Here is a 16,148-nt window from a genome sequence, read left to right on the forward strand (position 1 = left end):
AATTCAATTTTACGCTTTTCTCTTCGCTTAACGTTTTCAACGGATTTAATCACGGGATCTTGTCTTTCAATTTTACGTTTTTCTCTACGCTTAACGTTTTCAAAAGATTTAATCGCGGGATCTTGCCTTTCAATTCTATGTCTAACTTTTCGCTTAACATTATCAAGAGATTTAATCACGGGATCTTTCAATTCAATTTTACGTTGTTCTTTTCGTTTTAAATTTTCCATTTCCTTCTTTGATAAAATTGATCTTTCCTGTTCATGCAATTTACGACGCCTTTCATTATCAACATTTTTATAAAATTTGCTTTGAGATCTTAGAATTTTCTTATATAATTTACTGTACTCACGATTTTTATCCGCAATTGTTTGGTCTGATAAAATCACATCTTTATCATTATTAAATGTACTTAAAATTGCTTCATTTGACTCACTTCGCACTGGTACGTTTAATAACTCACTGATATCTATATTATTATCTTTATTGTCATCTAATTGAACATGAATCGGTGTTATTGCAAAAGGTATCTGGCCATTAAATGTAAGATTTCCATGAAGAAAATTATATTTTAAAATATTATATAGAGAATAAATATCTGAATATCCACATAAAATTGATTTACCATTGTCAACAAACTGGCCAAAATTTCCACGGGAATGACTATCGAAGTAATAATATAAATTGTTAATTTTGAATATAGCAATTGATAGCAAATTACACGTAATTACGCCGTGTGTAAATTTGTCGAAAAACTTGTGCAGTGCTGCTTCAAAAATTGAATTTTGATCGTTACCAAGTATTTGACCTTGTAAACCGATCATTGCTTCATTAAATTCGAAACCATTAAATTCTTGTTCAAGAGTAATGTGGATCTTAAAGTTTTTAATAAAAAAATCTGTGTAAACTTGTTCGACAGTTAAGTAATTAGTAGCGGAAGGATTATTAGAACGAGAAGTTATATATAGTTCATTTCCTGTTAAGAGAATGTCATCTAGTGTATTTGTTAGCCAACTGAAAATTGGTATCACATAAGCATAAGCAATTGCTGCAATTGAATTTGCGGTGCATTGATTATTATTAGAAAATGGACCAAAAAGTGTTATGTTATCTTGATTGTAAGAACCATGGACAAAAATATAGGGTTTGATTATTCCGAACTGCTTGTAATAAGATTCATTTTTCGCGACTTTCTTCTTCTTCTTAGTAAAACCGGCACCGTATTGTTTTGGCCGTTCATGAAATAAATTTTGAAAATTTGAATTTTCATCAGTAAAAGAAATTGGTAATTGGTTGGGCGCAGCGGGTGCCACGACCTTTTCTCCTGACCTTCGACCTTCGGTCTTGATCAGGGCGACTTCGGAGCTATGGTCAAGCCATGCCACGGATCCAGTCCTCCCAGAACAGCCCTAAAAAAATTTACTTTCAGTATCTCGAAAAGAAATTCTGCTCATAATTCATTTACGTCCCTTCAAATTATATAAATAGGCATCATAAATAAAAATTCACATTTAAACAAAAAATCTAACCCTCTGAAAATCCAAATGGGGACAGTGTAGGCCAATTTTTGCAAGATTAGCTCATAACTTTACCTTTAACGAATTTCCCAATCAAATTTGCTTGATTCAAGTAAAGCTCTCTGAGAGTTTTTCAAATTCAGTGATCTAAAAAAGTATTTTTTTAAACAAAAAGTAAAAAACATAACTATTTTCAGGTGAATTATTCAATTTTCTTTCAAATCTTGAAAAAATTGTACGAAAAAAAAATTAAAATGAAAAACTTCCTGAAACTTTAATCAATTCAATTAAAAGTCGTAAATAGAAAAGCATAAAAATTTCCCACATTTAAAGTTCTTTCAACGGATTTTCACGGGATTTCCCACGCAAATGCCACGCGTATCAATTCTGTACCAAAGTAATGTAACGGAAAATTTGAATATGAAAATTTTAAATTTTTGCATAACATTCTTTTAAGCGTCACAAAATACCTGCATGATTGATTGCAATTTTTATCAAAACACCGCGATATTCCACACAAAATAGCTTCTTCCGATAATTTATGCCAAATACAATGAAAACTTAATCAAATCCAATGAAAAAACTTTAAAATTTCCATATTTTCAACGGATTTTCCACACAAATGCGACGCGTACCAATTCTGTGCCAAAATTATGTAACGGAAAATTTGAATATGAGATTTTTTCAATTTTGGCATAACGATCTTTCAATCGTCACAAATACTTGCACGATTGATTGCAATTTTTTTTTTCAAAACAACGCGAGATTCCACACAAAATAACTTCTTCCGATAAATTATGCCAAACACAATGAAAACGTATGAAAAAATAAAATGAAAAATTTTCAGTTAGAAGTAAATAGAAAAGCATAAAAAAATTTTACATTTAAAAGTTTTTTCAACGGATTTTCACGGGATTTCCCACACAAATGCCACGCATATCAATTCTGTACCAAAATAATTTAACGGAAAATTTGAATATGAATTTTTTTAAAATTTGGCACAACGTTTTTTTAAGCGTCACAAATACTTGCATGATTGATTGCAATTTTTTCTCAAAACAACGCGAGATTCCACACAAAATAACTTGTTCCGATAAATTATGCCAAACACAATGAAATAAAACACAATTTTCACCAATGAAAGAAACGCGGCATTTAAAGATTTTGAAGGGAAACGTAAATGAACTTTGAGCAATTTGTCCACGCACTTTTAGAGAGAATTTTCAAAGGACTTACGTCAGTGTCGTGGGAGGACACGCCTGACGATTTGGCGGCCTCACGTCCGAGGGCGCGCCCCCTGTCCCGACGGCTGCTTGCTGTGGCCCTCCATGCGTCTGGTCCTCCCGTTGAGACGCTGATGTCCTAAGATCTCTGAAAATAAAGAAAGAAAAGAAAAAGAAAAATTAAAAAGCGGCGGCCCTGTGAGAAAAAGAGAGAAAACACTAAAAGCACTCCCGACGCGACGCGATTAATTTAATTCTCTCTCCCTATCACAAATTTACACCAGTTTTCTCAAAAAATCTAATCCTAATCAGCAAATGAATGAAAAATGAATGGAAAGTCAATGAAAATCAAAGAAAAATCAATGAAAATCAATGAAAAATCACTAAAAATTGCCCGATTTGCTTAGCACGACGCACTTGCTTTTGCAATTGGCAACAGACTGACCGATCATCTGGCACGGCGACATGGCGTCCCCTCGCCGAGCCGTTGGGAATTTGAAATTGAATTTGGTGTCACACACACAGTCCGTTTGTCCTTACACTGGGGGTGCTTCTCGTACACTTAAAGGTTCACAAACACAAATCACATGAAATATTCAAAAAATTCAAAGGTTAAAAAATTTTTTGGCGGAATTAATTAAATAACGCGGCATCAAAAAAATTTAACGAAATTTTAGAAATAATTTTCCTAAATTTTCGGAGCAATGTTTTACCACATTTGCTAAAAATTGAAAAAGCTTAAAAATTGATCGTGTATTTTTTCAGTAATTTATCTTTATTGAAATTTTCATAAAATATTGGGGTTTCGCGAAACCTTTCATTTGCGCTTGATATAAAATCACCAAAATATGACATGTAAACTTTAAAATTCGATATCTCCGGAACCGCTACATAGATTTTCTTCATTTTTGGCATGATGAAAGATATTATAGTTAACTATAACATATCAAAATATGAAGCAAATCTATAAAGCGGTGCTCGAGATATTCATCGAAAACTCATCGAAAATTTTGTTTTCGATTTTAGCGCCACTTGCGGTCATTTTTCGAACTTGCGATGTTCCGAGCAGTTGTAGGGCTCGTTAATATCTTTCATTTGAGCCCGAGTTGATCAAAATCGGTCAAGCCGTTCTCGAGTTATGGCCGATTTTCGATGAAAAATTGTGACGGCCATATTGACTAAACGGCTTGACCGATTTTCGAAAATGAGGTATCGTTGGAAAGGTCTTGATGGCCCCTACAACATATCAAAATTTCAGACCTCTATCTATAATAGGAGCTGAGATATAAGCAAAACAAAATTTAGAGGTTATTCAAAATGGCGGACGGAGGGGTGGGGGGGTGGATTTGACTTCAAAATCGGATGTCTTCCACCCGATATATGAGCTTTGCCGTTGACCGCAAGTCTCTATCTATTACCATTCTCTTGCAATATTGCGTTATATTCCGGCCGGACGGCCGGACGGACGGCCGGACGGACGGCCGGACGGACGGACGGCCGGCCGGAAAGATTTTTGGCGCCACCGTTTTTTGGAATGTAGGGACCCTAATTCGTGCTCATCCCAAGTTTGGGCCCGATCTGACGACTTTGCATTTTTGAGTGTACACAGAAGCTGTGCTTCTTTGAAGAAAGAATCACAGCTAAAAAGCTTTAATTGCCAAGAAAAGCTAAATTGTAGCTTTAACGTGATTTGAACCTTTTTGTTTAACAAATATAGATTTATAGCAAAATGAATCAAATATATATCAGAGTGGCTAGATTCTAATGTGATATGCTACTTTGCTACACCATTTTTCTACGAGTTTTTTTTTACACTTTTGTGAATGTTTTTGTACTGTGAAAACTATCAAAAAACCGATATCTTCCAAACAGATGAAAAGCACAAGAATGCTTATATGGACTCATTCACAGACAGCTTTGTTTCAATGGTTTCAAGTCAAAAAGCAACGCAGAAAGTCTTAAAAGTTATTTCGTGAATCAAACTATCATTAAGCTATTACAAAAAATTTTTGTGAGTGTATCCAATAGAGGTAAAAACGAATAGAATTGCCAGGCTGAATTTATTTTGTTGGGATTCCAAACTTAAGAATCCAATAAATCTTTTCAGAGCGCCCCTAATACTAAATTTCTCATTCCCTCCCTCCAACCACGGCATTCTCTTCAAGAGTAGAAAACACTCATGAAGAAGAAGCTGTGATAATACAAATTAATCGTATTAGAGGAATTATATTCCGGTAGCTTTTAATTCAATTTCCACATTGGAATTTCCCCTGTTGTGGAAAAAAGCACGAAGCTCTTTTTGGGGGGAGAAGCATGAAAATGATAAGCAACATTTTTGATGTGTATGTTTTGGGGTATACTAACGAATAATTCTTTCTCATCCGGCAAACAGATAAAAATGATCGTGTCTTCTTCAATTTGGGCATGTTGGCAATGGACGATAGGAATATTGAGGAGGCGGAAAATTGGTTTAGACGAGCTGTTCATCTCAAGCATGACTTTCGGAGTGCTCTGTTCAATTTAGCCCTCCTCCTGGCAGATGATCACCGGCCCCTTGAGGCAGCACCCTTCCTCAATCAACTCGTTAAATACCATCCAGACCATATCAAAGGATTAATCCTCCTCGGTGATATCTACATCAACAACATCAAGGATCTGGACGCTGCAGAAAATGTAATCAGCCTTCCTTCTAATTCTAATTATCGTCAATTTGCCCCCAGAATCCTTATATCAAACATCCATTCACATATGTATAGTATAGGAAAATGCTTCTAATCCAATTTTGTGCCTTTTTCCCTCGGAAATATCTCCTTTACTGTTTGCACGGTAATGTTTGCGCACTACGTTTCCAACTCGCACATCTAATGCACAAGTGATTTCCGTTTTCCAACTCCCCTGCCCCTTGGCAATCCCCCATAAATCCCCGTACCATCAACTAGTTGCTCTATAAGGGGATTATTGAAGCGGCAATTTTCCGAGGCCTCGAATTTGCGCGCAAAAGCTCCCCATTTTTGCAATTATTGCGAAAAACTTTTCAATCGGTTTGTTTTCTATTTATGCTTTTGTTCTCTCTCTCATATTCATACCATGTGCTGAATACAGAGTTGCATAAGCCTATGCACCCTTTGCATAGAACGAGCTAAAATATAAAAATAAACCCGCAACTTTCACAATGAAAACATTTTGCTAAAATTTATAAACATTGCCTTGTTTTTCAACTAATATTTTTTCTTCGATAACGATGACCTAGAGTCAGAAAAATCCCAACACTGAGTTCCCATGCACAGTGGAAAGTTATATTTTTGCCAAATTACACGCGTGGAAATCACTTAAAGAGTTTCTTATCGAAGAAAGAATTCAAAATTATCTCAAAAATGGAAAAATTTTCTGAGAAAAATTTTGAAGCAATATAGCAAAATATTTACACTATAATTAGAGCTACAAATTAGATTGCTCAGCAATAAATTAATAGAGGATGGAAAATGAATCATTGATGAAAGATTATTCATAAGAGATCTAAAGTATTTATCCCAATAAACATCATAATATTACATCATACATTTTCTCTTTCAATAGTGCTACAAGCAAATTCTGCAACTTGATCCCGTGAACATCCAGGGTCTTCACAATCTCTGTGTTGTTTATGTTGAACGAGGGAAATTGCTTCAAGCCCAAGCATGCTTAAAGCACGCGCATCGACTAGCTCCAACTGAGGATTACATCCTGCGCCACCTTCAGATCATTCAATCACGCGTGATGCGTCTCAAGCAGACACCAGGCGCCGACAAGGAGCGTGAGCTGGCTTTTAGTGGCTTTGATCCCCGAGAATTCGGTGGTGATGTGAAGGTGGTAGACGATGAAGAGTTACCGAGTGATGTGACCAACAATGTACTTGGCATGGAGGCAACAATGGGCCAGAGTCTGGGCGGTATTGGGCGGAACAAGGTGGTTCTCATCGACAAGGATCTCATAAGTGAGTCAAAGACAAAAGCCAAACCCCTTGTTAGTAATACCAAGTATAAAACTGTCAACAGCAAGGGTTGATTGCACTCTTGGCACCTCCTTCACATCACTCCAAGTGACTGTGGCCGGAGGGGAGCTTTCAATCAGAGCTGTGGATTTTTTTCTAACTTCTAAGTCGAAGAGATTTTAGTAGCAAAAAAAAAAGCAACACGAAGATGTATTTTTGTTGCGCTAAAACTCAAAAGTCGATGAAATGGTGATTTTTTTGCATTTGATATATAAATAAGAATTTGTACAAGATGTCGCGAGATATTTTAATATTTAAAAAAAAGTATATAGGGCTTTTATCAAATGGACATAGATAAAGAAGAAAATTCAGTGAAGGCAAATGAAGTTTTCAAGGAAAGTTTTTCCCCCTACAAACCATTATATGACCACTTAATAACATGAGTATCAATTTCAACGTATTTTTCCATAAAATGTGTGATTGGGAGTTGTAGAAGGGATGGGACAAGCTATACCATTGACACATGCATTACATTTTCTTAAGTAGAAAGTTTCCAAATGAGAAATTTATCCTAATTTAGACACAATTTCTTCAAACTTTTAATTATCCTTTGAAAGTTACTATTTTTTTTAATTTGTACCAAAATTTACTTTTTATTGCGTAAATTAATCTATTTATTACGCCTTATCGTCTTGAATTTTCCTTAAAACGTTCAATTAAAGTCAAGAAATGCAATTCCCATCCCTGGATAGAAAGAAAATGTCGTATAGAAAGTAAACACCGAAGCAGGACAATGACAATCCGCTCTATATTAGTTGGTGTTCCACTTCGTGGCCAACACCAAGTATTGTAATCGTCGGATTTTCCGACCACCTCAGATCGGGCTCAAACTTGGTATGAGCACGTTTCAGACAACCTACATTCCAAAACTGGTGGTGGAAAATTTTTGATCCGGCCGGCCGGCCGGCCTGCCGGTGGTCCATACTTTGTCTTATAACTCGAGAATGGTAGAAGATAGAGACTTCCGGTTTGAAGTTTTCTATAGAAATGTGGGTGTAAAATTTCATTTTTTCGCATTTTCAAAATCCAAGATGGCCGCCGTCCGCCATTTTGAACTACCATCAACCACTTCCCTTACAGCTAGAGGTCTGAAATTTTAGTATGTTGTAGAGCTCAGTGAGACATTTTTATCGATAATTCATACTTGAAAATCGGTCAAGCGGTTTAGCAAATATGGCGGCCTAAAGTAAAAAGTGTTTTTTCGATATAACTCGAGAACGGATTGACCGATTTTGACCATCTTGGTATCAAATGAAAGGTTTCAAGAAGCCCTACAACTGTCTAGAACATTTCAAGTTCCAAAAACATCCGCAAGAGGCGCTAAAATCAAAAACAAAAATTGCCTAACTTTAAGGGGCAATATCTCCGAATCCCCATTAGGCAAATCTTTTAAATTTTGATATGTTGTAGCAAGACTAATAATCTTGTACCAGTCCAAAAATGAAGAAAATCTATGTCGCCGTTTAGAAGATATAGCCATTTGAAAAATTCTTGAATTTGAAAAGTTCTAATAGCCATATCTCTTGAACGGCTTGTCCGATTTTTCTGAACTTGGTATCAAATTAAAGGTTTTGCAATTCCCTACAACTTTCTAGAACATTAGAACCCTGTAAAACCATTCTTTTAGGGCAAAAAATGCCAAAAACTGTTTCAGTAAAACAAATAGCCGCCATTTTGTGTTCTAGAGGTCACCTTGAAATGTATCGAAATATATGTCAGATTATAGTTTATTTCAAGACCTTTCCAAAACTGGTCAATAAATTTCTGTAGGTCTTATAGAACCAGAGATATGACCATTTTTATCCATCAAATTGCTGAATTTCACAAAAAAAATCAACTTTGCCTGCTAATTCTGCTCACAAATCGCACTACAACGCATAAACAAACTTCTACACGTTGTGGGACACCAACTCTTATAACTGGACGCGTTATGATTGACTTTAGCACAGGTATGAAATAAATAAACGATGGACGCTAATAAACATCAATTTTCTACACTATTTTCATCCCCACCCACACCTCACGCAAATGTGAAATTATCAAATTACCAGTAATTGAAAGTTGGAAAAAAAACTTTCATTTTGATATGATAAAAATGAATTTATATTCCCTTGAAATGTGCATGTTGGGTAATTTATTTCCATTAACACTACGTTTTTTTTTTGTGCAAAAAATACTCCTCAAATGCAACTGTTTGTGAGACAATTATATCAATTTCACTGATATAATATAATTATTTTTTTGCTATTCAAATGACCAGCAAAAAACAATTAAAAATAAATAAAAAGTTAAAAATTGAAAATATTCCCTATGAGCGGGAGTAGCTTACACAAAGCCATCAAAAAATATTACGGCAATATCAATTCCATGAAGGGAGAGCTATCTTTTTTTAAAGCTACAGTTTCATATGGCAAAAGAAAAGCCATCGATATGAATAAAATTTTGAGTATATCGACCTTTTATGGTTCACTTTTTACGGGAAATCGATATCATTAGAGGGAGGAGGCTTAAATTACCACGAGGAAAATCCACACACACACATTTCCCCCAGCGCCACATTAATCCTCCTTGTGAAACTCAATGGTGAAAAGTGGATTATATTTTTTACACCAGATACAAATTTAAATTTTTTAGCTGGAGTTTGAAGGCTTCATTGATTGTATCGGATTATGCTCCGTATATAATGATGAAAAATGTAAAAAAAAAAATCTAAAAAACAACTGAAAAGACACCGACGAATTCAAAACAGAGAAAATTGTGAAAACTCGTGATCCCATTCGGTGGGAAAATTTACACATTAACTTCAATACAGTTGCACAAAAAGGTGCGAAAAGAAAAAAAAAGGCAGAGATAAAAAGAAGATATTAAGACTGTTTTCTCAAGCGAGAAAAGAAAAAAATAAACTAAAATATATTTTAATAGTGAAAAAAATGTAGGTATTAAGGTGTAGGAAATTAATGTAGAATGAATTTTGAGCATAAAACTGTAATATCTGTATAGCTACATGTTAAATATTCATACAGATATTTTTTAATGAGAAAAAAATCCCTTAATAGAAGTTAGATTAGATAAAATATTCAATGTTCATTTGTCATGTTGTAAGTTATGTGTAGAAAAACCCAAATGACCTGATGAAAAAAAAATTCTTTGACAATGGACATAGTATTTGGACACAAAATTACTTTTTCCACACCACTGAGAGAAGTGATAATGTGCTGTTGATGTAAATGATAAAATCTCGATTATTTATTTATTAATTTCTATTTAAACTAATACCCTGACTAATACCTAATCTTTAGTTCCTTGTAAGTGCAAATATTTCTTTTTTCTATCTTTTAGCTGTGTTTTGTGATGCCTTTTCTTGCTGCAATTACTATATACATTATATCTATTTTTTATTTGGCTGTGCATAAACATAATTTTTTCCCTTTAAAATTAATATTATTTTTTAATATTTATGAGGTCATTTTACTAAATACTAAAAAACTAATTTATATCTTCTATTTATTCTGTGGAGTAAATTGAAAATTAAGAATTTTTAATTACAGTTCAATTTCATCAAACAAACCAATTTTTTTTAAATATTTCGTTTAATACTCTTTTTTTAACATTAAATGAAATATCAATTTCCCAGAAATATTTTATTATTTTTTTTTTTACCATGACATCAGTATCTCAGCATATACACCTAACTCTCTTGTATATAAAAAAAACTTTATGTTTTTTATCAAGCTGTTTTAAAGGAAAAATTTCCATGAATTTCTGCAACAGCGGCATATGTGAGCCATATAATTTTGAGAGTTTTTTTTGTGTGCTCCAATATAGTTTTTGAGAGTTTTTAGGTATAAAGCAGAGACAATATTGAGTGGGGAATGCTTTTAAATACTCAATTATTCATAAAGCTTGCAGAGAAAGCTCATCCCGAATTCTTCATGAGCTTTTGCCCACCTCCATTCTATAATCCATTTTCTAAATTGTTTGAGAGAGTGTGTGTTCTACTTTTTTTTGCAAAAATAAATTATATACCTACTGCACACCCGGTTCAATCGAATCAATTTGCATAAACACCTAGGCTTCAGGGAGGATGGGATGCATTTTTACCAGCCAGTTGCTGTATACATACCTATACGTATATATTAGATTGGTAAATTGCTCCGGGGGAAATTGATGAAAAAAAAGCAGAATGAGTGTAGGAGGAAAGTGTAGCCATTGGACCATGATAAACGTCGAGTAAATATTTATAAGCTTTGAAAAATCATTATTTCTCACTATAGCACCCTCGGGGTGTCTGCAACATCACATCAAGCACCTCCCGTATAGAAAGCTCACATGGTGGGAGAATTTGTGCCAACCACCCAATTTATATCATTAATTTCGAAAGTTTTTGATAAAATATACATCAACGTGGTGCTCTGGCTCATACCTCTCTATTTTGTGATGTGAAAAAATTCTACAGAGTGGTTGAGATTTTTACAGAAAACAGTGGGGAGTCTGATGTGTACCTACCTATTTTATCGATGAGATATATATTTTTTGTTTTACTCATATCTGCGTCAACATCTATTCTAATCTTTGCATAGAAAACGAATAATTTAATTAACTGATTAAATTTTTCTAAAAGCTTTTAGAGCTTTATTCTTTAAAAAAAAGTTATTTTTTCAATCAGTACTGATCATGATGATTCTGTTTTAGTACTGCGATGCTGATCCATGTCAGGTTTACATCTTCCAACAATACGTTGAGATCCTCTAAAAATCATTACAAAGTAAAAAAAAATTCAAATGGCTCACCCTGTAACCTTCAGATAATTGTGCTTATGATTGTTTCTCAGGTTTGCCTCTTTTTCACTTTTTCCCCCACTAAATATCCGCCGATGGCAAAAGAATTTTCGCCATAATTTCTCCCTACACGTTGTGCCAGAAGAACGAAAAAGTCCTCCTTTACCACGGCCACCCGGGAGAGAAAAAGCTTTTCCTTCATTCTCTCGGTCATTGTGCACAATGGGGTGGAGTAGGCGCAATAATTAACAGATTTCTCGTCCCTCCCGTAAACTCAACACTATATATTTAATGTAGTGGCGGGAAAAATTGTGGCTGAAGCTCCATGTGATTAATTAAAGTATTAACACAACTATATTAATGCCTATTTCATCAGCAGCACACAGTATGGTGAGCTGATGTGGTGCAAAAAAAAAAAAAGAGTGTGGAAAACTTTTGAGACTTGGCGGAGCTTTAAGCCGCCAGCTATAGAGGATTGTAAAGTTCTCCTCTCCTTCTACTTTACCCGCATTGTATGGTTTTTATTTATTGCATGAATTATGGCATCAGGTGTTGGCTACTGGCTCAATTTTTTCTCATCTCTCTTACCATATACCCAACTTCCATGGTGCTGTAGCACATTTCCTCAGGGGCCCGTCCCACTTTTCACCCATAATCGGAAATTTCAACTCGCGCGGATAATTGATTTCCGTACCATATTGATATTCATCTACCATCAGTGAAACAATTAAGGAGAATTATGGGTGTGTAGCGGTGAGAGACGACGTATTGATTGGTGCGGTGTGGGTGAAAGTAAAAGCTAATGTAGTTTTTGGGGGAAAGAGAAAACTGACTATACAACTCAAATATTTCCCGCCAATTAATAAACACCACCACCAGCGGAAAAATTACTTTGGACGCCAAAACCTTATCCCTCCAAAAATTACAACAATCAATATCAAGTTATAATTAGAGTTCGTCTTGTTGAATTTCATGGAAGGGGAACTTGTTCACTTAATTAAACGAAATTATCCAAAAGTATGTAGTACATAGAACTGGGCCACCTTTACCCATTTCAAAGAAAAACTTAATTTTCTGATGCATAGAAAAGTTTACCAATGAGTTTTTAAAATTTAAATAATATATCTCTAGAAAATCCATATTTGAGCCATTCTTTTCTATTTAATTAAATAGATCCATGCAACACTTGTCACCCTCAAAAAAACGTGCAGATTTTTCTTTTCATCGCAATGCCTTTTTATCGTAAATTCCTCCGAAAGCTCTCTCAGACATATTTCACACTAAATTGTCCACCATCCATTAATGCATTCCATTCAGTGCTTTCAAATAAATAAAGCATCCCAAAGTGTTAATAAATTCTGTTTTTTTTTTTTTTTTTCAAAAGATTCTCTCACGTTCGAAGTTCATTTCCCTGTGAACAGCATATTTTCCCAACTATGAGCAGCTGAAGTTTGCAAAAATGTCTCAACAATTTTGCACAGGATGTCACTTTTAATGTCACCACTGCGCTATTTACCCATATAATTTATATTCTACCCTCCAAAACTGTATGTTTTCATCGCGTTCCACTCGTAGTGGAGTAAATTTTCCCTCTTGCACGTCTATATGCAGCGAAAAAAAAATACAGTGGAGTGTCTAAGCATTTGTCAGCAATTCTTTATATCCTTCCAAAAGTTCACTGCAGTGATGCGAATTGCGCCAAAACCACCTCATGCAATGCAATTTTGCGGAGGCTGTCGTTTGTACCCTTATCTGTATTTACGCATTTATGTATACCAAGAACCTTCAGCTGTCTATCAGCACCATTTCTATTTTGCAATGAAAATTGTCATGACATGGCAACCCACTTAATCCAGACATTTCTCTATTGTACTTGAGTGCTTCTCACAAGTATTGGAATGGAACTAAGACAGGTGTGAAATGGGACTATTTTGTGACTTAAAACATGATTTTCCATATATAGAGCACTAACTTGTACATATAAGAAGATGCTCTTCGGGGAATAAAATCTTTCCTATCAAAGGTTTAGGATGTGCGAGGAGGGAGAGCATGAAAGGAACGTTAGGACTCTCACAGGGTAGTGAGATAATTCAGACGTGAAACAAGTACTTATTCTCCACTTAGAAAATCATTATCGTGTTGCTCTCATCCCCCATTTCCAAGGCCACAAAATGCGCTGAAACTCAACTTTCATGAATGGCTTTAAAGGAGAGTGACTTTGAAGACTTTGAAGCATATACTCATCTGCTCAAAATAGTAAATCCTGTATACTACAGAGAAGTGGCTAAAATAGTAAATCATTATTTTTTATTCTTAAATAAACTTTCAGTTAATACGATAAAATATATTCAAATTTTTTATTTCGAAAGTTTGTCTGATGTGTACTAATTGCAACTAGACGCTAGATGCGCTAGACATGAGGATTTAAAAAAATGATTAAAGTTTTTTTTAAAAATGAAAAGAAGTTCAGAAAAATCACCAAAAATCAAATATTTTCCGCTCAGTTTTCAATGAAATATCTAAATTCAAATTATTTAAAATTTTGCACAATTGTTATCCCCTTTGGTTGAAGCATCTCGACGACGTATCATTTTGTGTGGTTGGACCACAAATTACAGCATGAATCTGTAGGTATGTTGGTTGAAGGAGACAATTAAATCACACAATCGCTATATACAACAGGGTGTAATTCGCGTACTTATACACATCGCCCTCTCATTGGCAATAAATGAGACAACACACTCTCTCTCTCATTCGCTAAATGGAAAATAATTAAAATCCTCCACGAGCACAGAATTTACAATGCTTGCTCTAAAGTGCTTTTTGGTATTTAAATGATACTTACTCATAATACATCGTCTAACAATGAATACATTTTAATCACGAAATAAACTTCAATCTGCTATTTCCTCTAATTAGATACCTTTTATAATACAATCATATTACATCCCCATACCAAAATAAATTTCCAATTCTTAATACCCACAATTTTCTCCTTCCCTTTTTCCTCCTCTATTTCTAATCGCCTTCATGTTCCAAGTAAATGTTATATAATATCTGTGAGTTTTATAGACTTTTAAAAAATCCTTAAAAGCGCACTCAAAAATTATTTGAATGCATCTACCTGCAAAAAAATGTATTAATGAAAAGATCTATGTCTAAAAATTTGTAAATTTCCATTTTGAATATTAAAAATATAATTTTTTTACATGAATTCAGTGTATAAATCAATTATACTTGAGCGTCTACCATATTTTGGCCAAATTGACGTTGCGATAAACAATTTTTATACATGATTAAAAAAGAAGAAAAGATAAAAATATTCAATTAAATTTCTAAACTAAAAGAAAAGAATAAAATAAAACTGAAATTAAACTAAATGGTTAATAAACTTTAAAGAAAACTGATTAAATTAGCAAAAAAAATTAAAAAAAGAAATTAATATAAGATTATAAATATTCGTGTGTTGATGATGAAAAATTAAGGTCTATATATTAATTTTATTTATACTATGAAAAAAATAAAAAAAAACTCAAAAAAAATTGTTAGTAACTGTTGTACTAAGTCTTATGATCGCTAAATGTTTTAAAGTTTTCTATGAAGAAAAAGTAGAAAATCTTTACGGAATAAAATGCTTAAAAAAGATCGAAACAAAATCTCATAAAAGAATCGCATAAACTCCACTCCCACAATCCATTTGTACTCATCATGTCAGAAGAAAAAAAAACCCTTAAATGTTAAAGTGTATCATAAATAAGTTTGAATAGCATACATATACATATGCTACAGATATTGCATCTCAAATCACACAAAAAAATCACGCATTTACATTATACATTATACATTATAGCTGATCTGAAAATGAAAGAAAAAAGAAGTGAAAGCGAAAGAAATCAATTAGTTTAAAAAACCCAATTCTATATAGAAAAAAAAGAAGAAAAAATATATTGTGATTAACAATTAGGCAAGAATAATTCGAGAAATTTTCGTGGTAGTTACGAATGAAAAAAAAAAATGATTGCGTTTAGATGCTTTGGAGCCTTCCGTGGACACCATTTCTAAATCCAAATGTTAGATGTGAAAAAAAACGTAGATTTTTCCCCTCATGGTGTCCAGAAAAAATCCAAAATATCTTCACATCACGGTGAAACCAAGAGAAAAGAAAATTTAAGGTGTACATATTTATGTGCCTTGTACAAAGTAAATAGAGATGAGAAAAGTAAAATTAAATGATAGTAAATGTGCATATTAGATGGCACACCGTATGAGTTTATATGATGGAGAGATAAGAAAACAAAAATAAAATATTTTATAACGATTATGAAACATATTTTTCTATGTTCAAATTATAAAATGAGAAAAAAATGATAAATTGATGAAGATCGACAAAAATATTATATATACTCTGATGATGAAATAAAATACATAGAAAAAATGAAAAATGTTTGTTTTATTATTATTTATTTTTTACTTTAATTACTTTTATTTGTTTTAGAAATTATTTTGCGCGAGAATTTAGTTTATATGCCGTGAGGTGTTGCATAATAAATGGCTTACCCCAACTGATTACAAGTGCAGGTAAGATAAGATTAAATATTTA

General features: G+C 33.6%; 1 protein-coding gene across 1 annotated transcript in view; it reads left to right on the plus strand.

Annotated features, from left to right (window-relative positions):
- Positions 1-15,990, plus strand: part of LOC129789257 (protein O-mannosyl-transferase Tmtc3-like) — a 203,225-nt gene extending 187,235 nt beyond the window's left edge. Inside the window, exons 8-9 of the mRNA XM_055825908.1 lie at positions 5,133-5,413; positions 6,317-15,990. Coding sequence (XP_055681883.1) covers positions 5,133-5,413; positions 6,317-6,784 — 749 coding nt within the window. The 3' untranslated portion in view covers positions 6,785-15,990. The remainder of the gene's footprint in view (positions 1-5,132; positions 5,414-6,316) is intronic.
- The last annotated feature ends 158 nt before the right edge of the window (positions 15,991-16,148 follow it).

Source organism: Lutzomyia longipalpis, chromosome 2 (assembly GCF_024334085.1).
Source record: "Lutzomyia longipalpis isolate SR_M1_2022 chromosome 2, ASM2433408v1".
Lineage (NCBI taxonomy): Eukaryota > Metazoa > Arthropoda > Insecta > Diptera > Psychodidae > Lutzomyia > Lutzomyia longipalpis.